General features: G+C 46.6%; 8 protein-coding genes and 1 pseudogene across 8 annotated transcripts; all 9 read right to left on the bottom strand.

Annotated features, from left to right (window-relative positions):
- Window positions 1–743: 743 nt before the first annotated feature.
- On the bottom strand, window positions 744–1,174 carry LOC142350877 (histone H2B.3-like). The gene has a single exon (XM_075402861.1). It carries the CDS (start codon window positions 1,125–1,127, stop codon window positions 759–761), a length of 369 nt encoding a protein of 122 aa, XP_075258976.1. The 5' UTR covers window positions 1,128–1,174; the 3' UTR covers window positions 744–758.
- A 375-nt stretch (window positions 1,175–1,549) lies between these two features.
- Window positions 1,550–2,089, bottom strand: LOC142350915 (histone H2A, embryonic-like; annotated as a pseudogene).
- Window positions 2,090–2,890: 801 nt separating this feature from the next.
- Window positions 2,891–3,327, bottom strand: LOC142350894 (histone H2B.3-like). Its single transcript, XM_075402897.1, has one exon. The coding sequence runs from the start codon at window positions 3,277–3,279 to the stop codon at window positions 2,911–2,913; it is 369 nt and encodes a 122-aa protein (XP_075259012.1). The 5' UTR covers window positions 3,280–3,327; the 3' UTR covers window positions 2,891–2,910.
- A 5,555-nt stretch (window positions 3,328–8,882) lies between these two features.
- LOC142350922 (histone H2A, embryonic-like) lies at window positions 8,883–9,568 on the bottom strand. Its single transcript, XM_075402943.1, has one exon. The coding sequence runs from the start codon at window positions 9,444–9,446 to the stop codon at window positions 9,045–9,047; it is 402 nt and encodes a 133-aa protein (XP_075259058.1). The 5' UTR covers window positions 9,447–9,568; the 3' UTR covers window positions 8,883–9,044.
- A 582-nt stretch (window positions 9,569–10,150) lies between these two features.
- Window positions 10,151–10,585, bottom strand: LOC142350923 (histone H4-like). Its single transcript, XM_075402944.1, has one exon. The coding sequence runs from the start codon at window positions 10,502–10,504 to the stop codon at window positions 10,193–10,195; it is 312 nt and encodes a 103-aa protein (XP_075259059.1). The 5' UTR covers window positions 10,505–10,585; the 3' UTR covers window positions 10,151–10,192.
- Window positions 10,586–11,032: 447 nt separating this feature from the next.
- LOC142350869 (histone H3) lies at window positions 11,033–11,513 on the bottom strand. Its single transcript, XM_075402854.1, has one exon. The coding sequence runs from the start codon at window positions 11,456–11,458 to the stop codon at window positions 11,048–11,050; it is 411 nt and encodes a 136-aa protein (XP_075258969.1). The 5' UTR covers window positions 11,459–11,513; the 3' UTR covers window positions 11,033–11,047.
- Window positions 11,514–12,486: 973 nt separating this feature from the next.
- On the bottom strand, window positions 12,487–12,965 carry LOC142350870 (histone H2B.3). The gene has a single exon (XM_075402855.1). The coding sequence runs from the start codon at window positions 12,899–12,901 to the stop codon at window positions 12,533–12,535; it is 369 nt and encodes a 122-aa protein (XP_075258970.1). The 5' UTR covers window positions 12,902–12,965; the 3' UTR covers window positions 12,487–12,532.
- A 5,487-nt stretch (window positions 12,966–18,452) lies between these two features.
- Window positions 18,453–18,920, bottom strand: LOC142350865 (histone H2A, embryonic). The gene has a single exon (XM_075402849.1). It carries the CDS (start codon window positions 18,867–18,869, stop codon window positions 18,468–18,470), a length of 402 nt encoding a protein of 133 aa, XP_075258964.1. The 5' UTR covers window positions 18,870–18,920; the 3' UTR covers window positions 18,453–18,467.
- An 816-nt stretch (window positions 18,921–19,736) lies between these two features.
- LOC142350861 (histone H2B.3) lies at window positions 19,737–20,221 on the bottom strand. The gene has a single exon (XM_075402845.1). The coding sequence runs from the start codon at window positions 20,155–20,157 to the stop codon at window positions 19,789–19,791; it is 369 nt and encodes a 122-aa protein (XP_075258960.1). The 5' UTR covers window positions 20,158–20,221; the 3' UTR covers window positions 19,737–19,788.
- Between the last annotated feature and the right edge of the window lie 3,930 nt (window positions 20,222–24,151).

Here is a 24,151-nt window from a genome sequence, read left to right as displayed (position 1 = left end):
GAGGAGTTATATAGAATAAGGGTTTTGGCAATTTTGGAGCTTAGAGGTAGCTTGCTCGGACCTTCGCCTATGCCCGAGCAAGCTTGCTCGGACCTTCGACTATGCCCGAGCAAGCTTGCTCGGACCTTCGCCTATGCCCGAGCAAGCTTGCTCGGACCTTCGCCTATGCCCGAGCAAGCCTGCTCGGACCTTCGCCTATGCCCGAGCAAGCCTGCTCGGACCTTCACCTCTGCTCAGAGCTGCAGGTACTTATATTCTATGCAGTTTTGATTTTCTAGCTCTCTGATTGGCTGCCACTGTTACGCTATTTGGGAGCGCTTTTCTCGCACTCTGATTGGCAGAGAGCTCAAGTTAGCTCTAACTGCAGCTAGCAAGCTCAAGCTCAAGCCAGCAAGCTCAAGCTGGCAAGCTCAAGCTAGCAAGCTCAAGCTCAAGCTCAAGATAGCAAGCTCAAGCCAGCTAGCTCAAGCTCAAGCTATCAAGCTCGAGCTAGCTAGCTCAAGCTCACACTAGCTATCTGAAGCTCACACTAGCTAGCTCAAGCTCAAACTAGCTAGCTCAAGCTCAAGCTAGCTAAGTTGAGCTCGAGCTAGCTATGGCTCGAAAATACATAGAATAAGTAACCGGCAACTTTGAAAATAAGATTTTTAGCTTCAAGTTAGCTTGTTTTGAGCTTCATTGCAGCTATTAAGTTAACTTCAAAAGGTTTGGTGGCCTTTAAAAAGGCCTGTGTGTTGTTGCTTAAGTAGCAACGGACTTTACTTGGAGCTGGTGTATTTGGTCACAGCTTTGGTTCCCTCGCTCACAGCAAGCTTGGCCAACTCTCCTGGTAGCAAGAGCCTCACTGCAGTCTGGATCTCCCGGCTTGAGATGGTTGATCGCTTGTTGTAGTGGGCCAGTCTCGAAGCTTCTCCAGCTATCCTCTCAAAGATATCGTTCACGAACGAGTTCATGATCGACATAGCTTTGGAGGAGATGCCAGTGTCGGGGTGGACCTGCTTCAGCACCTTGTAGATGTAGAGGGAGTAGGTCTCTCTCCTCTTCTTTTTCTTCTTCTTGTCACCAGAGGGCTTCTTCTGTGCCTTGCCTGCCTTCTTCACTGCTTTGCCGCTCACTTTGGGTGCCATTTCCTCTTGCTGTCCTCTGCTGCTCCTCTTTTATTAGTTGTAGTTGTAGTTGTGTTGGGTTGGGTTGGGGCACCCAACTTTTTTGCTACCTAAATATAAAAAGTCGTTCAAAAGCCCATATTGAGCTTAGCCAACCACAGTGTGAGAAAACAGCCACGTAGGCACGACGGCTTCCACGTCATATCACGTCACTTTTTCAGCCAATCACAGTGCGAGAAAAGAGCTCCCAAAATAGCCTAACAGTATATTGAGCTCTCAGCCAATCAGAGTGCGAGAAAAGAGCTCCCAAATAGCCTAACACTTTCTCGCAATCTGATTGGCTGAACCAAATAAGGGTTTATGAATGAAGTTCAAATACCTCAATTCGAGCTTAAAATAAGACATTTAGCTTAATTTGAGCTTTCTAGGTAGTAAGCTGAAGCCAGTAAGGTAACTTCGAAGGTTTGGTGGCCTTTAAAAAGGCCGGTGTTGAAGTAGCAAGCTAGAAGCTTCTTTACTTCTTGTCAGACTTGGGCTGAGAGGAAGACTGCTTCTTGGGCAAGAGCACTGCTTGGATGTTGGGTAGCACACCACCTTGAGCAATGGTCACTACTTGCAGCAGCTTGTTCAGCTCCTCGTCGTTTCTGATAGCAAGCTGCAAGTGTCGGGGGATGATTCTCGACTTCTTGTTGTCCTTAGCAGCGTTGCCAGCAAGTTCCAAGATCTCAGCAGTCAAGTACTCAAGCACAGCAGCAAGGTACACTGGGGCTCCAGCTCCCACCCTCTCAGCGTAGTTGCCCTTGCGGATGAATCGGTGGATTCGGCCCACGGGAACTGCAGTCCAGCTCGGCTTGATCGGGCCTTGGCCTTAGCTCCCACCTTGCCGCTCTTCGATTTGCCTCCTTTGCCTGACATCTCTCTTCGTCTTGTTTCTTCGTCTGTTGTAAATGGTTGTTACCCAGACTCACATATGGCTACCTAAGTTAAAAATGCGCTCCAAAAACCCTTATGTTGCTAAGCCAATCAGAGTGCGAGAAAAGCGCTCCCAAATAGCCTAACAGTGGCAGCCAATCAGAGAGCTAGAAAATCAAAACTGCATAGAATATAAGTACCTGCAGCTCTGAGCAGAGGCGAAGGTCCGAGCAGGCTTGCTCGGGCATAGGCGGAGGTCCGAGCAAGCTTGCTCGGACCTTCGCCTATGCCCGAGCAAGCTTGCTCGGACCTTCGCCTATGCCCGAGCAAGCCTGCTCGGACCTTCGCCTATGCCCGAGCAAGCCTGCTCGGACCTTCACCTCTGCTCAGAGCTGCAGGTACTTATAATCTATGCAGTTTTGATTTTTTAGCTCTCTGATTGGCTGCCACTGTTAGGCTATTTGGGAGCGCTTTTCTCGCACTCTGATTGGCAGAGAGCTCAAGTTAGCTCTAACTGCAGCTAGCAAGCTCAAGCTCAAGCCAGCAAGCTCAAGTTCAAGCTGGCAAGCTCAAGCTAGCAAGCTCAAGCCAGCTAGCTCAAGCTCAAGCTATCAAGCTCGAGCTAGCTATCTCAAGCTCACACTAGCTATCTGAAGCTCACACTAGCTAGCTCAAGCTCAAACTAGCTAGCTCAAGCTCAAGCTAGCTAAGTTGAGCTCGAGTTAGCTATAGCTCGAAAATGCATAGAATAAGGGTACCGGCAACTTTGAAAACAAGGTTTTTAGCTTCAAGTTAGCTTGTTTTGAGCTCCATTGCAGCTATTAAGTTAACTTCAAAAGGTTTGGTGGCCTTTAAAAAGGCCTGTATGTTGTTGCTTAAGTAGCAACGGACTTTACTTGGAGCTGGTGTATTTGGTCACAGCTTTGGTTCCCTCGCTCACAGCATGCTTGGCCAACTCTCCTGGTAGCAAGAGCCTCACTGCAGTCTGGATCTCCCGGCTTGAGATGGTTGATCGCTTGTTGTAGTGGGCCAGTCTCGAAGCTTCTCCAGCTATCCTCTCAAAGATATCCTTCACGAACGAGTTCATGATCGACATAGCTTTGGAGGAGATGCCAGTGTCGGGGTGGACCTGCTTCAGCACCTTGTAGATGTAGAGGGAGTAGGTCTCTCTCCTCTTCTTTTTCTTCTTCTTGTCACCAGAGGGCTTCTTCTGTGCCTTGCCTGCCTTCTTCACTGCTTTGCCGCTCACTTTGGGTGCCATTTCCTCTTGCTGTCCTCTGCTGCTCCTCTTTTACTAGTAGTAGTTGTAGTTGTGTTGGGTTGGGTTGGGGCACCCATTGTACCGAGGCTGTAAGTCTCCCAAGGGGGGGACTTGAATTTCTTTGGCTCGCTGAGATTGAGCCTTTCAAACCCGTCTCTTGTCTTCGTTTGTTCTTTCTCAGATCGTGCTCTCAGTCATGGAACCCAACTAGACGTCTTGCGTTGCTCGTGTTGCAAAGAGAAAGACGCAGAGTCAGAATTGAGATTAGGCCACCAAAAAGTGAAGAAGAGAAGAAGAAGATGATGAGTGTTGTTGTGTATATGTTGTGTATATGTTCCATATGTCCGTTGCTCCATAAAACACACAGGCCATCAGAAAGAGATAGAAAGTCGATTAAAAGAAAAGATTGATTGAATTGAAATTGCGATAAAAAGTCCTAGGGACTGCCCATATTGTCGAGTCTATTTTTCGCTGTTTCAAACAGTATCGTCTGTACAGGTGTAATGTATTGGAGTTCAGTGGTCGTGTTAGTAAGTTGATCTTGGATCAGTTCTCTTATTGCTGCGTTGTTGCTAGAAGCTCTCTTGAGGTATTGTATATTTCTCTGGGCTAGAAGTGTGCTCACTCTGGGAAGGTTTGCTGCGTTATGTAGCTCATCTGACGACGTCCATCTGGGTAGATCTAATGCTACTCTTATGGCTTTGTTTTGTTTTCTTTGAAGTCTCATGATGCTGTGCTTGGGAGCATTCGCCCATGCCGGCGAAGCATACTCCATAATTGGTCGTATCGTTGCTCTATATAGTAATATGAGGCACTTAGAGTTGACACCTTTCGCTTTCAGCATCATGAGTCCATTTATTCTCCCAAACATCTTGTTTTCAATCTTCCTGATCTGCGCCGCCCAAGTTAGATTATCATTCAACTCAACTCCGAGAAAAGTAGACGACTTCGATGGATTTAGAATTACGTCTTGCAGTTTGAGATGGTGGTGGCTTTTGTCTCTATTTCTGGTCAATAGCATGAAGTTTGTTTTCTCGGGATTAATTTTGATTTTCCAAAGGTTGCACCACATGTCCAGTGAGTTGAGAGCCTTCTGTAGTTTGAAAGTAGCTGCTCTACAGTTTCTGCCACTCGTGTATATTGCAATATCATCTGCATATTGAGAGACTTTTGCCCTGTGGTACTCCTGCACTTGGTTTAAAGCTGTTGGCCACAGCCTGTTGGTATATTACAGTCAGCTCTCGGTCTTTGAGATAGCTTACGGTCCATTTTATGATCCACTCTGGCACTTTGTTTAGCTGCATTTTATAGATTAGTCCTTTATGCCACACCGCATCGAATGCCTGCTGAACATCGAGAAAAGCTGCTGCGGTTGGCTGCTTCCAGAGGGCTTCATTGAAAATATGTTCGCTTAAACAGAGTAAATTATCAGTTGTAGAGCGACCTGCTCTGTATGCGCCTTGCGCCTTGGTGAAGATATCGTTACTTTCACAGTGCTTGTTTAAGTGCTCCTTGGTAACAACTTCGCACAATTTACCGATGCAACTTGTGAGGGAGAGAGGTCTGTAATTCTTGAGATCAGAGTGGTCTTTATTTGGCTTGGGCAGCATAGAGACATTGGATCTTTTCCAGCAGTCAGGCACAATTCCATCTTTTAGAGAGCTTTGTATTATGTCACTGAGTTCTTTCATTATTGCGTCTGGTAGCTGTTTCAATATTTTATACGATATTCCGTCAGGTCCTGGAGCTGTGTTTTTCCTCCCTTTGATGATGTTTCTCAGTTGTTCAACCTCGACTGTAGTTTCGCGGTGGTTAGGGGGCAGGCGAAACTGTGCTATTTCATTCTCGTTCACGCATGTTTCAACTAGATCTTCAATCTCTTCAGCTTCCTGAGTGACAGCCTCATGCATTCTCATATTCTGTTTCAGTTTCTCAGCAAATTTATCTGCTGCCTCCTGCGTGCTAATTTTGAGCTGGTTTGCATTGCTCTTACTAGATTGCGTGAGTTTCTTGTAAGCCTTCCAGAAATCGATGCCCTTCCCATTTGAGTTCATGCTGGCCACCATCTTCAGTTCTTGATTCTGCCCTTCTTGTATTAGTGATTGTGAGAGCTTTCTCGATGTTCTATTGAGCTCTGATGTGAGGTATCTCTCCTCTGAGTATCCTCTCATGCCCAGTCTTCTCAGCTTTCTGACTTTTCTCTGCAGCTGGTGTTTCTTTCTGGTGAGCGCGACTATTTCTTTGTTTTGTATTGGCTTAGCTTCTTTGAGGCTGCTCTCGTAACACGTCTTAATGTGGGTTGCTATGCTTTCTGCTCTGCTGTTCAAATCTGCATACTGGCTTCTGTAGCAACTCACTTTCTCTCTGAAGCATTTCCAATTTGGCCGCAGTGATCTAGATTTTGGAACTCGCAGGTTAAATTCGCTGATGGTCATATAGTGGTCGCTCAGAGTCTCTTCAAATATTTCGAACTTCACAAAGTGTTTTGCCAAAGGCTTAGAGCACAGGTGCAGGTCTAAAACGGATCCCTTCTCATGCGTTTGGAAGTCGTTATTCAGAAGTATGTATTCTTCATCCAGAAGTTCCTCAACGACTCGACCTGTTGCATCGCTCTTTGTGGACATAGGGTTGATGTTTATGTTCTGGAGATTAAAATCTCCCACCACTATGCATTTTGTATTGTGCATGACCAAGTGACTTGCTTCAATCTCATTGCCGGGTGAACAGTATATCAGAGTAATGTCAACATCAGATTCTTTGAGTCTTATATGCAGCTTCTCGTTGGTTTTAGAGTTGTTTTTGACGAATTTGTTGTCTAGCAGTGAGTAGTTTAGTCCCTCTCTTATATATATGGCTGAGCCATGTATATTGTCGTTAATGCTTGCAGCTAAGATAAAATTTCGCAGATGAGGAGGCTGCTTCGTTTTTGTCTCGTTAAAACAGGCTACATGAATGCCCTTGTCTAATAAAATTGGTTCAATAACTCTGAGCTTTGGTCTCAAGCCTCTGACGTTCAGTTGAGCTACTTTAAGGTTTGCCATGATGAGTTGATGATCGTTGGCTTGCGAATTGATGCTTGAATTCTCTAATCTTTGCATCATATTTAACTTGGCTGTAGTTATGACCAGAGACAACGTTTAGAGCCTGGAGGATGTTTATCTTCTGCTTTGGGGAGTCGAAGAAGCATTGTATCATGGCTGCAATAATTGTCATGCTGTTTTGTTCTCTTTGCTCCGCCAGATTGATCTTGTTGTTTAGTTCAGCCACTTTGTTCTCAAGTATTTGGACCCTTTCAGTGAGGTTGCTCTCTATTTTCTCGAGCCTCTTGTCGATGTTGCTGAGGACTTCTTCGATCTTGTTCAGAGAGCTTTGTGGACTAGAGTGGGCCTTGCTCTTCACTGCATCAGCATAGCTGCTGGCTCGTGCTTCTTGGTACTTGGAGCAGCCTCGATAATTTGCAGAGTGACTCTCTCCGCAGTTAGAGCATTTGGCACTTTCTGGAGCAACATCGCATTCTCTTATAACATGCTCTCCGCCACATCGTCTACATTTGAGATTGTTCGGGCAGTCCTTCGCCTTGTGGTCATATTGGAAGCATTTGCACATCTCTTTCTCTGATTGAAAATTTTGACACCGTTGTCAACAGCATTCCTGGCAGTTGTCTCTGTGTTTGTAAACACTCTTATGAGCCTCGTAGGTTGGTTGGTTGCACGACTTGTTATTCTATGTACTGATGTTGCCTCTATGTTCTGACTTTGCAGCTCACTTTTAACGTCCTCAGGATCGATGTCTTGGTCTACACTTGTTATGACGAAGCTCGGTTTCACCGGGTTGGAGGCAGCAGTGCTTAGTTTGACTTGGTAGTTTGCGAATGCTTCCTTGACTTTGTTTGCAGTAATCATCTTTGCTATCTCGATAGTTCTTGGTTTCATCGAGTAGCCTTTTCCGTTCTGACTTCGCCTCACTTCTCCGTAGTTCGGGTTGCCAGTTAAGTTTTTCAGCTGCTGGTTGAATTCTTTGTGGCTCGGTGTTTCATGTTCAAATGTGAAGTAGACTACTTTAATATGTTGCTCAGGTTGAAAGACTAGAGTTGTAAAAAGCTCGAAATTGATGTTTGTACAGGGGTAAAAGCTTGAAGCAGGGGTTGATGAAAGCTCGAGTTGTAAGTTTGTACAGTCTAAAAGCTCGAGATGAGAGTTTGTACAGGGTTCGTCTTTGTACAGAGGTAAAAGTGGAGTTGTCTAAAAGCTCGAAATGAGAGTTTGTACAGGGTTCGTCTTTGTACAGAGGTAAAAGTAGAGTTGTTGTCTAAAAGCTCGAGTTGGAGGTTTGTACAGTCTAAAAGCTCGAGATGAGAGTTTATACAGGGTTCGTCTTTGTACAGAGGTAAAAATGGAGTTGTTGTCTATGAAGCTCGAGTTGGATGTTTGTACAGTCTAAGAGCTCGAGATGAGAGTTCTCTTCTTCGAGTTGGTAGAAGAGCTTGATCTTTGTACAGTTAAAAAGGGGCTCGTGACTCGATGACTGAAAGGGAGAGAGGCGATGTTCAATGTCCCAACACAGGAGCTTATTGGTTCAGGCTGGACAAGCAGAGTGCGGTGGTGCTTCTCTTATCTTCACCCACTATGTGGGCAGAGTTGTCTTCTTGCACCCTCTTCGTCTGGGATTGCGGCGTCTCGCGGCGTCTCGCGACGTCTAGCACTTTCTTTGCTCGTCCTCGCGACGTCTTGCTCGGTCCCCCTCTCACTGAGAGTGAGACTAGCAGCTTACCGCCTATCTATAGACTGTAGTGCTAGCCTCAAGTTTTCGGCTCAGGACGGCTAACACCGGGATTCCTTTGCCTCCAACTAGTCTCAGCGTTCGAGGGAATTCTTCTTGGAGCGGTTACACCAGGGAGCTTGCAGGTCCTAGAGCTAGCTCGAGCTTCCTGAAAAGGATGCTCGGGGTGGCGAGTGTTGCGTTCGTGAGAGTACGCCAACCCTTTGGTGTCTAAACCTGGGCTTGTGCTCTCGACGGAACCGAAGTGCAAGTGGTACCGCCAACACTCTAACTTATAGCACCAGGTACTCTTGACTCAGTGCGAGCTAGCTCAGGAGTAAGTGCTATGGTGGCCGGGTTGTCCCGCGTAGACTCAGCCTCAACTCCCGCGTAGTGTAGATTGGCAGCGCAGTTCTGGCAGGGGCCTTTGGGAGGGGGGGTGGCGCGCAACTAAAGCCTCGCCTCTTGGAAAAGAGACTAAGAGATATAACTAAGTCGGCTTATCGTTGTTGCTGAGAAAGTGTGATACTGCGTACTCTTCATCTAGCTCCTCATCTGTCGTCTTGGGTTGGGTTGGGTTGGGGCACCCAACTTTTTTGCTACCTAAATATAAAAAGTCGTTCAAAAGCCCATATTGAGCTTAGCCAACCACAGTGTGAGAAAACAGCCACGTAGGCACGCCGGCTTCCACGTCATATCACGTCACTTTTTCAGCCAATCACAGTGCGAGAAAAGAGCTCCCAAAGTAGCCTAACAGTATATTGAGCTCTCAGCCAATCAGAGTGCGAGAAAAGAGCTCCCAAATAGCCTAACACTTTCTCGCAATCTGATTGGCTGAACCAAATAAGGGTTTTTGAATGAAGTTCAAATACCTCAATTCGAGCTTAAAATAAGACATTTAGCTTAATTTGAGCTTGCTAGGTAGTAAGCTGAAGCCAGTAAGGTAACTTCGAAGGTTTGGTGGCCTTTAAAAAGGCCGGTGTTGAAGTAGCAAGCTAGAAGCTTCTTTACTTCTTGTCAGACTTGGGCTGAGAGGAAGACTGCTTCTTGGGCAAGAGCACTGCTTGGATGTTGGGTAGCACACCACCTTGAGCAATGGTCACTCCTTGCAGCAGCTTGTTCAGCTCCTCGTCGTTTCTGATAGCGAGCTGCAAGTGTCGGGGGATGATTCTCGACTTCTTGTTGTCCTTAGCAGCGTTGCCAGCAAGCTCCAAGATCTCAGCAGTCAAGTACTCAAGAACAGCAGCAAGGTACACTGGGGCTCCAGCTCCCACCCTCTCAGCGTAGTTGCCCTTGCGGATGAATCGGTGGATTCTGCCCCCGGGGAACTGCAGTCCAGCTCGGCTTGATCGGGTCTTGGCCTTAGCTCCCACCTTGCCGCTCTTCGATTTGCCTCCTTTGCCTGACATCTCTCTTCGTCTTGTTTCTTCGTCTGTTGTAAATGGTTGTTACCCAGACTCACATATGGCTACCTAAGTTAAAAATGCGTTCCAAAAACCCTTATGTTGCTAAGCCAATCAGAGTGCGAGAAAAGCGCTCCCAAATAGCCTAACAGTGGCAGCCAATCAGAGAGCTAGAAAATCAAAACTGCATAGAATATAAGTACCTGCAGCTCTGAGCAGCGGTGAAGGTCCGAGCAGGCTTGCTCGGGCATAGGCGAAGGTCCGAGCAAGCTTGCTCGGGCATAGGCGAAGGTCCGAGCAAGCTTGCTCGGGCATGGGCGAAGGTCCGAGCAAGCTTGCTTGGGCATAGACGAAGGTCCGAGCAAGCTTGCTCGGGCATAGGCGAAGGTCCGAGCAAGCTACCTCTAAGCTCCAAAATTGCCAAAACCTTTATTCTATAAAACTCCTCAAAAGCTCTCAGCCAATCAGAGTGCGAGAAAAGCGCTCCCAAATAGCCTAACAGTGGCAGCCAATCAGAGTGCGAGAAAAGAGCTCCCAAATAGCCTAACAGTTTCTCGAACTCTGATTAGCTGAAAGAAATAAGAGTTTTTGAACAAAGTTCAGATACCTCAACTCAAGCTTAAATTAAGACAATTAGCTTGTTTTGAGCTTGCTAGCTACATAGCTTGAGCTTACTAGCTACTAAGGTAACTTTAGAAGGTTTGGTGGCCTTTAAAAAGGCCTGTTTGTGTTGAGGTAGAGCTGCTCAGAGCTTAACCTCCGAAGCCGTAGAGGGTCTTGCCTTGCCTCTTGAGAGCATAGACGATGTCCATTGCAACAACAGTCTTCCTCTTGGCATGCTCGGTGTAGGTGACAGCATCTCTGATCACACTCTCCAAGTAGTTCTTGAGCACACCTCGGGTCTCCTCATATATGAGTCCACTGATGCGCTTCACTCCACCTCGTCGAGCCAATCGTCTGATTGCTGTCTTGGTGATGCCTTGGATGTTATCCCGCAGGATCTTCCTGTGCCTCTTTGCTCCACCCTTGCCAAGTCCCTTGCCTCCTTTTCCTCGTCCTGACATCTCTTGTAGTTGTTGCTGTTGGGTTGTAGAAAGTCGATTTCGACACCCAAATCGCCAGCTAACTAGGGCGGCTCACTGTATTTTCTCGCAATGTGATTGGTCGAGAGCTGACACCTTCAAAAACCCCTATTTCAACTTAAAACGAGCCATAGAGATACCTTTCAAGAACCCATATTTCGCTCAGCCAATCAGAGAGCGAGAAAATCAAGAATGCATAGAATAAGTGTTTCTGCAGCTAGGGAGCTTCCGAAGGCCGAGGTAACTTACTCGTACATTACTCAGGCTCCGAGGTAGCTTGCTCGTACCTTACAGCTGCTAGAAGCTGCATAAACACTTATTCTATTCACTTTTGATTTTCTCGCTTTCTGATTGGCTGAATTAAATATGGGTTTTAGAAAATGTTGGCATACCTCAACTCAAGCTCAAAATAAGAGCTATAAGCTGTTTTGAGCTTATTATAAGCTAGCTTGAAGCTAGTTAGTTAACTTGCAAGGTTTGGTGGCCTTTAAAAAGGCCGTTTTGGGTTGGAGAGCTGATAGCTTCTTAAGCTCGCTCTCCTCTGATTCGCCTGGCGAGCTGGATGTCCTTGGGCATGATCGTAACTCGCTTGGCGTGGATGGCGCACAAGTTGGTGTCCTCGAACAAGCTGACCAAGTAGCTCTCACTTGCTTCCTGGAGGGCCATGATAGCAGTGCTCTGGAACCTCAGGTCAGTTTTGAAGTCCTGGGCAATCTCTCTCACAAGCCTCTGGAAGGGCAGCTTTCTGATCAACAGCTCAGTTGACTTCTGGTAGCGTCTGATCTCCCTCAGTGCAACAGTCCCTGGCCTGTATCTGTGCGGCTTCTTGACTCCACCAGTTGAGGGTGCACTCTTCCTCGCAGCCTTTGTTGCCAGCTGCTTCCTAGGTGCCTTTCCTCCCGTGCTCTTCCTTGCAGTCTGCTTTGTCCTTGCCATCTCTCTTCGTCTGTTGTAGTGATAGTTGTAGTTGTAGTTGGGTTGATATTTTTGCTCAAAATCGCTGCCTAACTACCCCGAACTAGTGATCTCTCATTGGCTTAGAGCTTGAATCAACTGTTAGGCTATTTTAGAGCTCTTTTCTCGCACTCTGATTGGCTGCCACTGTTAGGCTATTTGGGAGCGCTTTTCTCGCACTCTGATTGGCTGCCACTGTTAGGCTATTTGGGAGCGCTTTTCTCGCACTCTGATTGGCTGAGAGCTTTTGAGGAGTTATATAGAATAAGGGTTTTGGCAGTTTTGGAGCTTAGAGGTAGCTTGCTCGGGCCTTCGCCTATGCCCGAGCAAGCTTGCTCGGACCATCGCCTATGCCCGAGCAAGCTTGCTCGGACCTTCGCCTTTGCCCGAGCAAGCTTGCTCGGACCTTGGCCTTTGCCCGAGCAAGCTTGCTCGGACCTTCGCCTAAGCCCGAGCAAGCCTGCTCGGACCTTCACCTCTGCTCAGAGCTGCAGGTACTTATATTCTATGCAATTTTGATTTTCTAGCTCTCTGATTGGCTGCCACTGTTAGGCTATTTGGGAGCGCTTTTCTCGCACTCTGATTGGCTGCCACTGTTAGGCTATTTGGGAGCGCTTTTCTCGCACTCTGATTGGCAGAGAGCTCAAGTTAGCTCTAACTGCAGCTAGCAAGCTCAAGCTCAAGCCAGCAGGCTCAAGCTCAAGCTGGCAAGCTCAAGCTAGCAAGCTCAAGCTAGCAAGCTCAAGCTCAAGCTAGCAAGCTCAAGCCAGCTAGCTCAAGCTCAAGCTCGAGCTAGCTAGCTCAAGCTCACACTAGCTAGCTGAAGCTCACACTAGCTAGCTCAAGCTCAAACTAGCTAGCTCAAGCTAGCTAAGTTGAGCTCGAGCTAGCTATAGCTCGAAAATACATAGAATAAGGGTACCGGCAACTTTGAAAATAAGGTTTTTAGCTTCAAGTTAGCTTGTTTTGAGCTTCATTGCAGCTATTAAGTTAACTTCAAAAGGTTTGGTGGCCTTTAAAAAGGCCTGTGTGTTGTTGCTTAAGTAGCAACGGACTTTACTTGGAGCTGGTGTATTTGGTCACAGCTTTGGTTCCCTCGCTCACAGCGTGCTTGGCCAACTCTCCTGGTAGCAAGAGCCTCACTGCAGTCTGGATCTCCCGGCTTGAGATGGTTGATCGCTTGTTGTAGTGGGCCAGTCTCGAAGCTTCTCCAGCTATCCTCTCAAAGATATCGTTCACGAACGAGTTCATGATCGACATAGCTTTGGAGGAGATGCCAGTGTCGGGATGGACCTGCTTCAGCACCTTGTAGATGTAGAGGGAGTAGGTCTCTCTCCTCTTCTTTTTCTTCTTCTTGTCACCAGAGGGCTTCTTCTGTGCCTTGCCTGCCTTCTTCACTGCTTTGCCGCTCACTTTGGGTGCCATTTCCTCTTGCTGTCCTCTGCTGCTCCTCTTTTACTAGTTGTAGTTGTAGTTGTGTTGGGTTGGGTTGGGGCACCCGTGTGTGAAGGGGGTTGTCTTGAGCTTCTTTGGCTTCTTTTCAAGAAGCCTTGTAAACTCGCGTCTTGCTTTGCAGTTGTAGTCAATGTTTGGTCTGTACATGGTTTTGCGTCTGGTCGTCAGGTTCGTTGTGGAAGAGAGATGTCGAAGGAGTTGTCGATTTGCACTTTGCATTGCTTTGTCATCTAAGGCCACCAAAAGAGAAGATTGTCATGAAGTCATAAAGAAAAAGCTGAATTGAGTTTGTAAAGATTTGTAGGTTTGTCCATTAATTTGGAACGTCAGTTGATGAAATCGAGAGCCGCTCAAGTGCTGTTTGGAACAGTATCGTCTGTATCGGAGTCCTGAGGTTGCTATCGGTTTGTACTGTCTTCAGTTCATCTTGGATGAGTTCTCTTATAGAGGAGTTGTACTTCGATGCTTGTTTCAGGTAGTTGATGTTGCGTCTCGTCAAGTATTCAGTCATGGTCGGTATGTTAGCTTTGCTGTGTACTTCTGTCCTGGATGTCCAAGGAGGTAGATCTAGTGCTGTCTTCAGTGCTCTGTTTTGTAGTATCTGTAGTCTTTGTAAGAGTGAGTTCGAAGCATTGGCCCAGGCTGGTGAGGCGTACTCCATGATTGGTCTGATAGTCATCTTGTAAAGTTTGATTAGGCTTTTAGAGCTGATTCCTTTAGCTTTGAGTATTTTGAGTCCGTTTGTCCTGGCGAAAACTTTCTGTTCAACTTTGTTGATGTGCTCAGTCCAAGTCAAGCTGTCTGATATTTCTGCTCCTAAAAAGGTTGTTTTCTTTGTTGTCTTCAATTGTGCTCCTTTGAGGGTCAGTAGTTGTTGTTTGTCTTTCAGACGAGTGATGAGCATGAAGTGCGTCTTGTCAGGATTGAGTTTGATCTTCCACAGGTTGCACCAGTGGTCAAGTGTGTCGAGTGCTCTTTGTAGTCTTAGAGTGGCTGCTTTGCAGGTTGCGTTGGTCGTGTAGAGTGCTATATCATCTGCATACTGGGAAACATTGGCTGTTGCTACTTCGGGTTTGCTGACATAGATGTTGAAAAGAACTGGACTTATAACTCCTCCTTGAGGGACACCGGCACTTGGGACGAAGCTCTCTGCTACAGCTTGCTGGTACACAACTTTCAGTTCTCTGTTCTTGAGGTAGTCTTTGGTCCATTTGATGATCCACATTGGAACTTTGTTCTCCTGGAGTCTGTAGAGTAGTCCCTTGTGCCACACTGCATCAAATGCTTGTTGTACGTCAAGAAAGACTGCTGCAGTTGGTCGTTTCCAGAGAGCTTCGCTGAAGGCGTGTTGAGTCAGGCATAGCAGATTGTCAACAGTTGATCTCTTCGCTCTGTATGCACCTTGGGTGTTTCCGAATACGTTTAAGTCCTCGCAGTGTTTGGTCAGATGCTCCTTTACGATAATTTCGCCTAGTTTGCCAATGCAGCTTGTCAAAGAGAGGGGTCTGTAATTCTTGATGTTCGTGTGATCCTTGCCTGGTTTAGGGAGCATGCAGACTTTGGCCTTCTTCCAGCACGTTGGTATCTTGCCTCGTTTGAGTGATTCTTGAATGAGTTCGCAGAGGTTCTCTATGATGTTGTCTGGCAGTTGTTTCAGGATCTTATAAGAAACTTGGTCATCGCCTGGGGCTGTGTTCTTTCTCTCAGAAATCAGTCGTCTAAGCAGTTGTGGTCGTAAATCAGTTTGCCAGTGTTCTCTTGGTGTTTCATAGGCGTCTATCGCAGCTTCGTCAATATTTCTCTCAACTTCTTCTTGATGATCGCTCGCTTCAGTTGTCTCGGGTCTGTGCGTCACCATGGTCTGCTGGAGGGAGTTTGCGAAGCTGTTTGCAGCCTCTTGTGTAGTCATCTTGAGTCGATTTGTGCTGTGCTGATTGTCTTTGTTGAGTCTGTGGAAGGCCTTCCAGAAGTTCTGGCAGTTTTTGTCGTCATTGAGCTGTTCAATCAGTTTATTCTCTTGTTGTTGCTTCTCAAGCTTAATTGTTCTGGTCAGTTGTTTTGAGACTCTGTTTAGTTCAGCTGTCAGTTCTCTTTCGTCCATATCACCCCTTAGTCCATTTCGTCTGAGTTTTCTGACTCTCCTCTGTATTCGATGCTTGGTCTTGATTAGATTGGCTATTTCTTTGTTGGAGCTTCGTCGTTGAGGTCTTAGGCAGTCGTCATAGCAGCGCTTGATGTGAGTTGCCAGCTCTTTAGCCTTCTCATCTAGTTCATCTGTGCTGTTGGTGAATTCCGCCACTTTCCTCTTGAACTGCTTCCAATCTGGTCTTAGATAGTAGGGTTTCGGAGCATTGATGTTAAATTGGCTTATCGTCATTAGATGATCACTTAAAGTTCCGTCTGCAGTGTGAAAAGATGCAAGGTCCGAGGCGAGGTCAATCGTGCTGAGCTGGAGATCTAGGATTGAGCCACTCTTGTGCGTTGCACTGTCGTCATTCAGCAGCACAAGGCCGTCATCTAGTCGTTCCTCTACTGTTCGTCCAGTTGCATTGAAGCTGTATGATTTGGGGTTAATGTATGGACATTTGATGTTGAAGTCACCCAGTATGAGAGTTCTTCTATTTGAGTATTGGAGGTGGGTTGGTTCGATGGCTAAGTCAGGAGAGCAGTAGATTAGTATGATGTCGATGTTGGAGTCCGTGAGTCTGATGTGTAGCATCTCGTTGGTTTTGGAGTCTGATTTTACAACTTTGATGTTGATGAGCTTGAAGCTGAGTCCGCGTCTAACATAGATGGCTGAGCCATGTTTGTTGTCGTCAATGCTTGCAGCTAAGATGAAGTCTTTGAGTCTTGGCGGCTGTTTTGTCTTGGTTTCATTGAAGCAGGCAACATGAGCGCCTTTGTCACTTAGTAGAGTGTCGAGTAGTCTAAGTTGGGATCTCATCCCTCTAACATTGAGTTGTAGAACTGTCAAGTTATCTGCCATGTTGAGATGTGATTTTGTGGCTGGCGAAGTATTGTTTGAATTCTTTCACTTTCGCGTCAAACTGAGAATTGCTGATTGTCTGTCCTGTGATGAAGTTTAGAGCTTGCATGATGTTAATCTTCTTTTGTGAGGAGTCTAGTGTGCACTGTATGAGGGCTGCGAGAGTCATGAAGTTGTTCAGTTGGCTGTTTTCGATTGAACTTGTCTTTATGGTCAGCTGGGCTGTTTGGTCTTCTAAAGTCTTTACTCTCTGCGTTAGTTTGTCTTCGATGTTGCTGAGTCTCTCATTCATTGTTTCTAACATCTTCTCTATTTTCGTGAAAGCGGTAGAGGTTTCTGGTTGGCTCTTCTTGACTGCTTGAGCATAGCTGATTGACTTTGCCTCCTGGTACTTTGCACATCCTCGGTAGTTGGAGGAGTGGTTCTCTCCACAGTTTGGGCACTTAGTCTCTTGTTCAGTTTGTGCGCAGTCTTTTACGAGATGCTCGCCTCCGCATCTTCGACACTTTACGCTGTTACAGCATTCATGGCTCCAGTGTCCAAACTCGAGGCACTTGAAACATTGGATCACTTGAGGCTCTTGTCTTGATTTCTCACATCTCTTGCGTTGGTTGAAGATAGAGACCCCATTTTCTACCGCTGTTCTTGCGTTGGCTTCAGAGGAGGTGAACACTCTAACTAGTCGGGTTGGGTTGTTGGTGGCTCTGCTAGTAATTCTGTGCACAGTCTCAGCGTCAATGTGTTGGTTCTGTAGCTCGGTCTTGATGTCATCAGTTTGTACATCGAGATCGATGTTAGTGATAACGAAGCTTGGCTTTGAGTTGTTGGTGGTCATGGTGCTCAGTCTCACTTTGCTGTTGGGGAAGGCTGTGGTAACTTTGCTCGGGGTAATTGTCTTGGCTATGTCAGTGGTCTTTGGCTTGATGGAGAAGCCTTTGCCGTTCTTGGACTTCCTTAGTTCTCCATAGTTCTGGCAGTTGGTCAGGGCAATCAGCTTGAGGTTGAAGTCTTTGAGGCTCGGTACTGGTGTGTCAAAGGAGAAGTAGATCACTTTGGGTCTGTCACTTTGGGTTCTTCGGACTTTGGAGCTTGTTCGGGGACCACTGTCTTGGGCTTTCCTCTTGGTTCCTTGTTGACTGACTGAGCTAATGTTGGTCAAGGCGGTCATATTTAGGCTCTGGTTGGCATCTGAGCAGTTCACTGCGTTGTTGTTCATCGAGCTGTTGGGGAAGAAGGGTCGAGCGAGGGGGTTTCGGTGTGCCATTGGGAGTATTCAGCAGAAGGACTCGCGTATTGAGGGGTCAGAGGCTAGGGAGAGAGGTACTTGCTTCTGGTCTTCGGTGCTTCTGGTCTTCACCCACTATGTGGGCAGAGTTGTCTTCTTGCACCCTCTTCGTCTGGGATCGCGGCGTCTTGCACTCTCTTCGTCGGGGATCGCGGCGTCTCGTGGCGTCTAGCACTCTCTTAGGTCGTCCTCGCGGCGTCTTGCTCGGTCCCCCTCTCACTAAGCGTGAAACTAGCAGCTTACCTCCTATCTATAGGCCGTAGTGCTAGAATCAAGCCCTCAGCTCAGGACGGCTAACACCGGGATTCCTTTGCTTCAGACTAGGGCTTAGTGTTCGAGGGAATTCTTCTTGGTACGGGGGTACACCAGGGAGCTTGCAGGTCCTGAGCTAGCTCGAGCTTCCTGAAAAGGATGCTCGGGGTGGCGAGTGTTGCGTTCGTGAGAGTACGCCAACCCTTTGGTGTCTAAACCTGGGCTTGTGCTCTCGACGGAACCGAAGTGCAAGTGGTACCGCCAACACTCTAATTATACCACCAGGTACTCTTGACTTAGTGCGAGCTAGCTCAGGAGTAAGTGCTTTGGTGCCCGGGTCGTCCCGCGTAGACTCAGCCTCTACTCCCGCGTAGTGTAGATTGGCAGCGCAGTTCTGGCAGGGGCCTTTGGGAAGGGGGGTGGCGCGGAACTAAAGCCTCGCCTCTTGGAAAAGAGACTAAGAGACACAACTAAGTCGGCTTATCGTCGTTGCTGAGAAAGTGTTATACTGCGAACTCTTCATCTAGCTCCTCATCTGTCGTCTTGTAAATGGTTGTTCCAATTGTAAATGCAATTGGGTTGGGTTGGGGCACCCAACTTTTTTGCTACCTAAATATAAAAAGTCGTTCAAAAGCCCATATTGAGCTTAGCCAACCACAGTGTGAGAAAACAGCCACGTAGGCACGCCGGCTTCCACGTCATATCACGTCACTTTTTCAGCCAATCACAGTGCGAGAAAAGAGCTCCCAAAGTAGCCTAACAGTATATTGAGCTCTCAGCCAATCAGAGTGCGAGAAAAGAGCTCCCAAATAGCCTAACACTTTCTCGCAATCTGATTGGCTGAACCAAATAAGGGTTTTTGAATGAAGTTCAAATACCTCAATTCGAGCTTAAAATAAGACATTTAGCTTAATTTGAGCTTGCTAGGTAGTAAGCTGAAGCCAGTAAGGTAACTTCGAAGGTTTGGTGGCCTTTAAAAAGGCCGGTGTTGAAGTAGCAAGCTAGAAGCTTCTTTACTTCTTGTCAGACTTGGGCTGAGAGGAAGACTGCTTCTTGGGCAAGAGCACTGCTTGGATGTTGGGTAGCACACCACCTTGAGCAATGGTCACTCCTTGCAGCAGCTTGTTCAGCTCCTCGTCGTTTCTGATAGCGAGCTGCAAGTGTCGGGGGATGATTCTCGACTTCTTGTTGTCCTTAGCAGCGTTGCCAGCAAGCTCCAAGATCTCAGCAGTCAAGTACTCAAGCACAGCAGCAAGGTACACTGGGGCTCCAGCTCCCACCCTCTCAGCGTAGTTGCCCTTGCGGATGAATCGGTGGATTCTGCCCACGGGGAACTGCAGTCCAGCTCGGCTTGATCGGGTCTTGGCCTTAGCTCCCACCTTGCCGCTCTTCGATTTGCCTCCTTTGCCTGACATCTCTCTTCGTCTTGTTTCTTCGTCTGTTGTAAATGGTTGTTACCCAGACTCACATATGGCTACCTAAGTTAAAAATGCGTTCCAAAAACCCTTATGTTGCTAAGCCAATCAGAGTGCGAGAAAAGCGCTCCCAAATAGCCTAACAGTGGCAGCCAATCAGAGAGCTAGAAAATCAAAACTGCATAGAATATAAGTACCTGCAGCTCTGAGCAGCGGTGAAGGTCCCAGCAGGCTTGCTCGGGCATAGGCGAAGGTCCGAGCAAGCCTGCTCGGACCTTCGCCTATGCCCGATCAAGCCTGCTCGGACCTTCACCTCTGCTCAGAGCTGCAGGTACTTATATTCTATGCAATTTTGATTTTCTAGCTCTCTGATTGGCTGCCACTGTTAGGCTATTTGGGAGCGCTTTTCTCGCACTCTGATTGGCTGCCACTGTTAGGCTAATTGGGAGCGCTTTTCTCGAACTCTGATTGGCAGAGAGCTCAAGTTAGCTCTAACTGCAGCTAGCAAGCTCAAGCTCAGGCCAGCAAGCTCAAGCTCAAGCTGGCAAGCTCAAGCTAGCAAGCTCAAGCTAGCAAGCTCAAGCTCAAGCTCAAGATAGCAAGCTCAAGCCAGCTAGCTCAAGCTCAAGCTATCAAGCTCAAGCTCGAGCTAGCTAGCTCAAGCTCACACTAGCTAGCTGAAGCTCACACTAGCTAGCTCAAGCTCAAACTAGCTAGCTCAAGCTCAAGCTAGCTAAGTTGAGCTCGAGCTAGCTATAGCTCGAAAATACATAGAATAAGGGTACCGGCAACTTTGAAAATAAGGTTTTTAGCTTCAAGTTAGCTTGTTTTGAGCTTCATTGCAGCTATTAAGTTAACTTCAAAAGGTTTGGTGGCCTTTAAAAAGGCCTGTGTGTTGTTGCTTAAGTAGCAACGGACTTTACTTGGAGCTGGTGTATTTGGTCACAGCTTTGGTTCCCTCGCTCACAGCATGCTTGGCCAACTCTCCTGGTAGCAAGAGCCTCACTGCAGTCTGGATCTCCCGGCTTGAGATGGTTGATCGCTTGTTGTAGTGGGCCAGTCTCGAAGCTTCTCCAGCTATCCTCTCAAAGATATCGTTCACGAACGAGTTCATGATCGACATAGCTTTGGAGGAGATGCCGGTGTCGGGGTGGACCTGCTTCAGCACCTTGTAGATGTAGAGGGAGTAGGTCTCTCTCCTCTTCTTTTTCTTCTTCTTGTCACCAGAGGGCTTCTTCTGTGCCTTGCCTGCCTTCTTCACTGCTTTGCCGCTCACTTTGGGTGCCATTTCCTCTTGCTGTCCTCTGCTGCTCCTCTTTTACTAGTTGTAGTTGTAGTTGTGTTGGGTTGGGTTGGGGCACCCATTGTACCGAGGCTGTAGGTCTCCCGAGGGGGGGACTTGAGTTTCTTTGGCTCGCTGAGATTGAGCCTTTCAAACCCGTCTCTTGTCTTCGTGTGTTCTTTCTCAGATCGTGCTCTCAGTCATGGAACCCAACTAGACGTCTATTGTTGCTCGTGTTGCAAAGAGAAAGAGTCAGAGTCAGAATTGAAATTAGGCCACCAAAAAGTGAAGAAGAGAAGAAGAAGATGATGAGTGTTGTTGTGTATATGCTGTGTATATGTTCCATATGTCCGTTGCTCAATAAAACACACAGGCCATCAGAAAGAGATAGAAAGTCGATTAAAAGAAAAGATTGATTGAATTGAAATTGCGATAAAAAGTCCTAGGGACTGCCCATATTGTCGAGTCTATTTTTCGCTGTTTCAAACAGTATCGTCTGTACAGGTGTAATGTATTGGAGTTCAGTGGTCGTTTTAGTAAGTTGATCTTGGATCAGTTCTCTTATTGCTGCGTTGTTGCTAGAAGCTCTCTTGAGGTATTGTATATTTCTCTGGGCTAGAAGTGTGCTCACTCTGGGAAGGTTTGCTGCGTTATGTAGCTCATCTGACGACGTCCATCTGGGTAGATCTAATGCTACTCTTATGGCTTTGTTTTGTTTTCTTTGAAGTCTCATGATGCTGTGCTTGGGAGCATTCGCCCATGCCGGCGAAGCATACTCCATAATTGGTCGTATCGTTGCTCTATATAGTAATATGAGGCACTTAGAGTTGACACCTTTCGCTTTCAGCATCATGAGTCCATTTATTCTCCCAAACATCTTGTTTTCAATCTTCCTGATCTGCGCCGCCCAAGTTAGATTATCATTCAACTCAACTCCGAGAAAAGTAGACGACTTCGATGGATTTAGAATTACGTCTTGCAGTTTGAGATGGTGGTGGCTTTTGTCTCTATTTCTGGTCAATAGCATGAAGTTTGTTTTCTCGGGATTAATTTTGATTTTCCAAAGGTTGCACCACATGTCCAGTGAGTTGAGAGCCTTCTGTAGTTTGAAAGTAGCTGCTCTACAGTTTCTGCCACTCGTGTATATTGCAATATCATCTGCATATTGAGAGACTTTTGCATTCGAGACTTCTGGACTGCTGACATAGATGTTGAACAGTGTAGGGCTGATTACGCTGCCCTGTGGTACTCCTGCACTTGGTTTAAAGCTGTTGGCCACAGCCTGTTGGTATATTACAGTCAGCTCTCGGTCTTTGAGATAGCTTACGGTCCATTTTATGATCCACTCTGGCACTTTGTTTAGCTGCATTTTATAGATTAGTCCTTTATGCCACACCGCATCGAATGCCTGCTGAACATCGAGAAAAGCTGCTGCGGTTGGCTGCTTCCAGAGGGCTTCACTGAAAATATGTTCGCTTAAGCAGAGTAAATTATCAGTTGTAGAGCGACCTGCTCTGTATGCGCCTTGCGCGTTGGTGAAGATATCGTTACTTTCACAGTGCTTGTTTAAGTGCTCCTTGGTAACAACTTCGCACAATTTACCGATGCAACTTGTGAGGGAGAGAGGTCTGTAATTCTTGAGATCAGAGTGGTCTTTATTTGGCTTGGGCAGCATAGAGACATTGGATCTTTTCCAGCAGTCAGGCACAATTCCATCTTTTAGAGAGCTTTGTATTATGTCACTGAGTTCTTTCATTATAGCGTCTGGTAGCTGTTTCAATATTTTGTACGATATTCCGTCAGGTCCTGGAGCTGTGTTTTTCCTCCCTTTAATGATGCTTCTCAGTTGTTCAACCTCGACTGTAGTTTCATGGTGGTTAGGGGGCAGGCGAAACTGTGCTATTTCATTCTCGTTCACGCATGTTTCAACTAGATCTTCAATCTCTTTAGCTTCCTGAGTTACAGCCTCATGCATTCTCATATTCTGTTTCAGCTTCTCAGCAAATTTATCTGCTGCCTCCTGCGTGCTAATTTTAAGCTGGTTTGCATTGCTCTTGCTAGATTGCGTGAGTTTCTTGTAGGCCTTCCAGAAATCGATGCCCTTCCCATTTGAGTTCATGCTGGCCACCATCTTCAGTTCTTGATTCTGCCTTTCTTGTATTAGTGATTGTGAGAGCTTTCTCGATGTTCTATTGAGCTCTGATGTGAGGTATCTCTCCTCTGAGTATCCCCTCATGCCCAGTCTTCTCAGCTTTCTGACTTTTCTCTGCAGCTGGTGTTTCTTTCTGGTGAGCGCGACTATTTCTTTGTTTTGTATTGGCTTAGCTTCTTTGAGGCTGCTCTCGTAACACGTCTTAATGTGGGTTGCTATGCTTTCTGCTCTGCTGTTCAAATCTGCATACTGGCTTCTGTAGCAACTCACTTTCTCTCTGAAGCATTTCCAATTTGGCCACAGTGATCTAGATTTTGGAGCTCGCAGGTTAAATTCGCTGATGGTCATATAGTGGTCGCTCAGAGTCTCTTCAAATATTTCGAACTTCACAAAGTGTTTTGCCAAAGGCTTAGAGCACAGGTGCAGGTCTAAAACGGATCCCTTCTCATGCGTTTTGAAGTCGTTATTCAGAAGTATGTATTCTTCATCCAGAAGTTCCTCAACGACTCGACCTGTTGCATCGCTCTTTGTGGACATAGGGTTGATGTTTATGTTCTGGAGATTAAAATCTCCCACCACTATGCATTTTGTATTGTGCCTGACCAAGTGACTTGCTTCAATCTCATTGCCGGGTGAACAGTATATCAGAGTAATGTCAACATCAGATTCTTTGAGTCTTATATGCAGCTTCTCGTTGGTTTTAGAGTTGTTTTTGACGAATTTGTTGTCTAGCAGTGAGTAGTTTAGTCCCTCTCTTATATATATGGCTGAGCCATGTATATTGTCGTTAATGCTTGCAGCTAAGATAAAATTTCGCAGATGAGGAGGCTGCTTCGTTTTTGTCTCGTTAAAACAGGCTACATGAATGCCCTTGTCTAATAAAACTGGTTCAATAACTCTGAGCTTTGGTCTCAAGCCTCTGACGTTCAGTTGAGCTACTTTAAGGTTTGCCATGTTGAGTTGATGTTCGTTGGCTTGCGAATTGATGCTTGAATTCTCTAATCTTTGCATCATATTTAACTTGGCTGTAGTTATGACCAGAGACAACGTTTAGAGCCTGGAGGATGTTTATCTTCTGCTTTGGGGAGTCGAAGAAGCATTGTATCATGGCTGCAATAATTGTCATGCTGTTTTGTTCTCTTTGCTCCGCCAGATTGATCTTGTTGTTTAGTTCAGCCACTTCTTCGATCTTGTTCAGAGAGCTTTGTGGACTAGAGTGGGCCTTGCTCTTCACTGCATCAGCATAGCTGCTGGCTCGTGCTTCTTGGTACTTGGAGCAGCCTCGATAATTTGCAGAGTGACTCTCTCCGCAGTTAGAGCATTTGGCACTTTCTGGAGCAACATCGCATTCTCTTATAACATGCTCTCCGCCACATCGTCTACATTTGAGATTGTTTGGGCAGTCCTTCGCCTTGTGGTCATATTGGAGGCATTTGAAGCATTGTACTACCGAGGGCTCTAGTCTCGATCGCTCACATCTCTTTCTCTGATTGAAAATTTTGACACCGTTGTCAACAGCATTCCTGGCAGTTGTCTCTGTGTTTGTAAACACTCTTATGAGCCTCGTAGGTTGGTTGGTTGCACGACTTGTTATTCTATGTACTGATGTTGCCTCTATGTTCTGACTTTGCAGCTCACTTTTAACGTCTTCAGGATCGATGTCTTGGTCTACACTTGTTATGACGAAGCTCGGTTTCACCGGGTTGGAGGCAGCAGTGCTTAGTTTGACTTGGTAGTTTGCGAATGCTTCCTTGACTTTGTTTGCAGTAATCATCTTTGCTATCTCGATAGTTCGTGGTTTCATCGAGTAGCCTTTTCCGTTCTGACTTCGCCTCACTTCTCCGTAGT

Source organism: Convolutriloba macropyga, chromosome 12, assembly GCF_964194025.1.
Source record: "Convolutriloba macropyga chromosome 12, txConMacr16.3, whole genome shotgun sequence".
Classification (NCBI taxonomy): domain Eukaryota; kingdom Metazoa; phylum Xenacoelomorpha; order Acoela; family Convolutidae; genus Convolutriloba; species Convolutriloba macropyga.
This window is presented reverse-complemented; position numbering and strand designations above follow the sequence as displayed.

Bases quoted from the DNA above. Each gene is read 5' to 3' on its own strand.
- LOC142350877 (XM_075402861.1), bottom strand. From the start codon at position 1,127: ATGGCACCCAAAGTGAGCGGCAAAGCAGTGAAGAAGGCAGGCAAGGCA.
- LOC142350894 (XM_075402897.1), bottom strand. From the start codon at position 3,279: ATGGCACCCAAAGTGAGCGGCAAAGCAGTGAAGAAGGCAGGCAAGGCA.
- LOC142350922 (XM_075402943.1), bottom strand. From the start codon at position 9,446: ATGTCAGGCAAAGGAGGCAAATCGAAGAGCGGCAAGGTGGGAGCTAAG.
- LOC142350923 (XM_075402944.1), bottom strand. From the start codon at position 10,504: ATGTCAGGACGAGGAAAAGGAGGCAAGGGACTTGGCAAGGGTGGAGCA.
- LOC142350869 (XM_075402854.1), bottom strand. From the start codon at position 11,458: ATGGCAAGGACAAAGCAGACTGCAAGGAAGAGCACGGGAGGAAAGGCA.
- LOC142350870 (XM_075402855.1), bottom strand. From the start codon at position 12,901: ATGGCACCCAAAGTGAGCGGCAAAGCAGTGAAGAAGGCAGGCAAGGCA.
- LOC142350865 (XM_075402849.1), bottom strand. From the start codon at position 18,869: ATGTCAGGCAAAGGAGGCAAATCGAAGAGCGGCAAGGTGGGAGCTAAG.
- LOC142350861 (XM_075402845.1), bottom strand. From the start codon at position 20,157: ATGGCACCCAAAGTGAGCGGCAAAGCAGTGAAGAAGGCAGGCAAGGCA.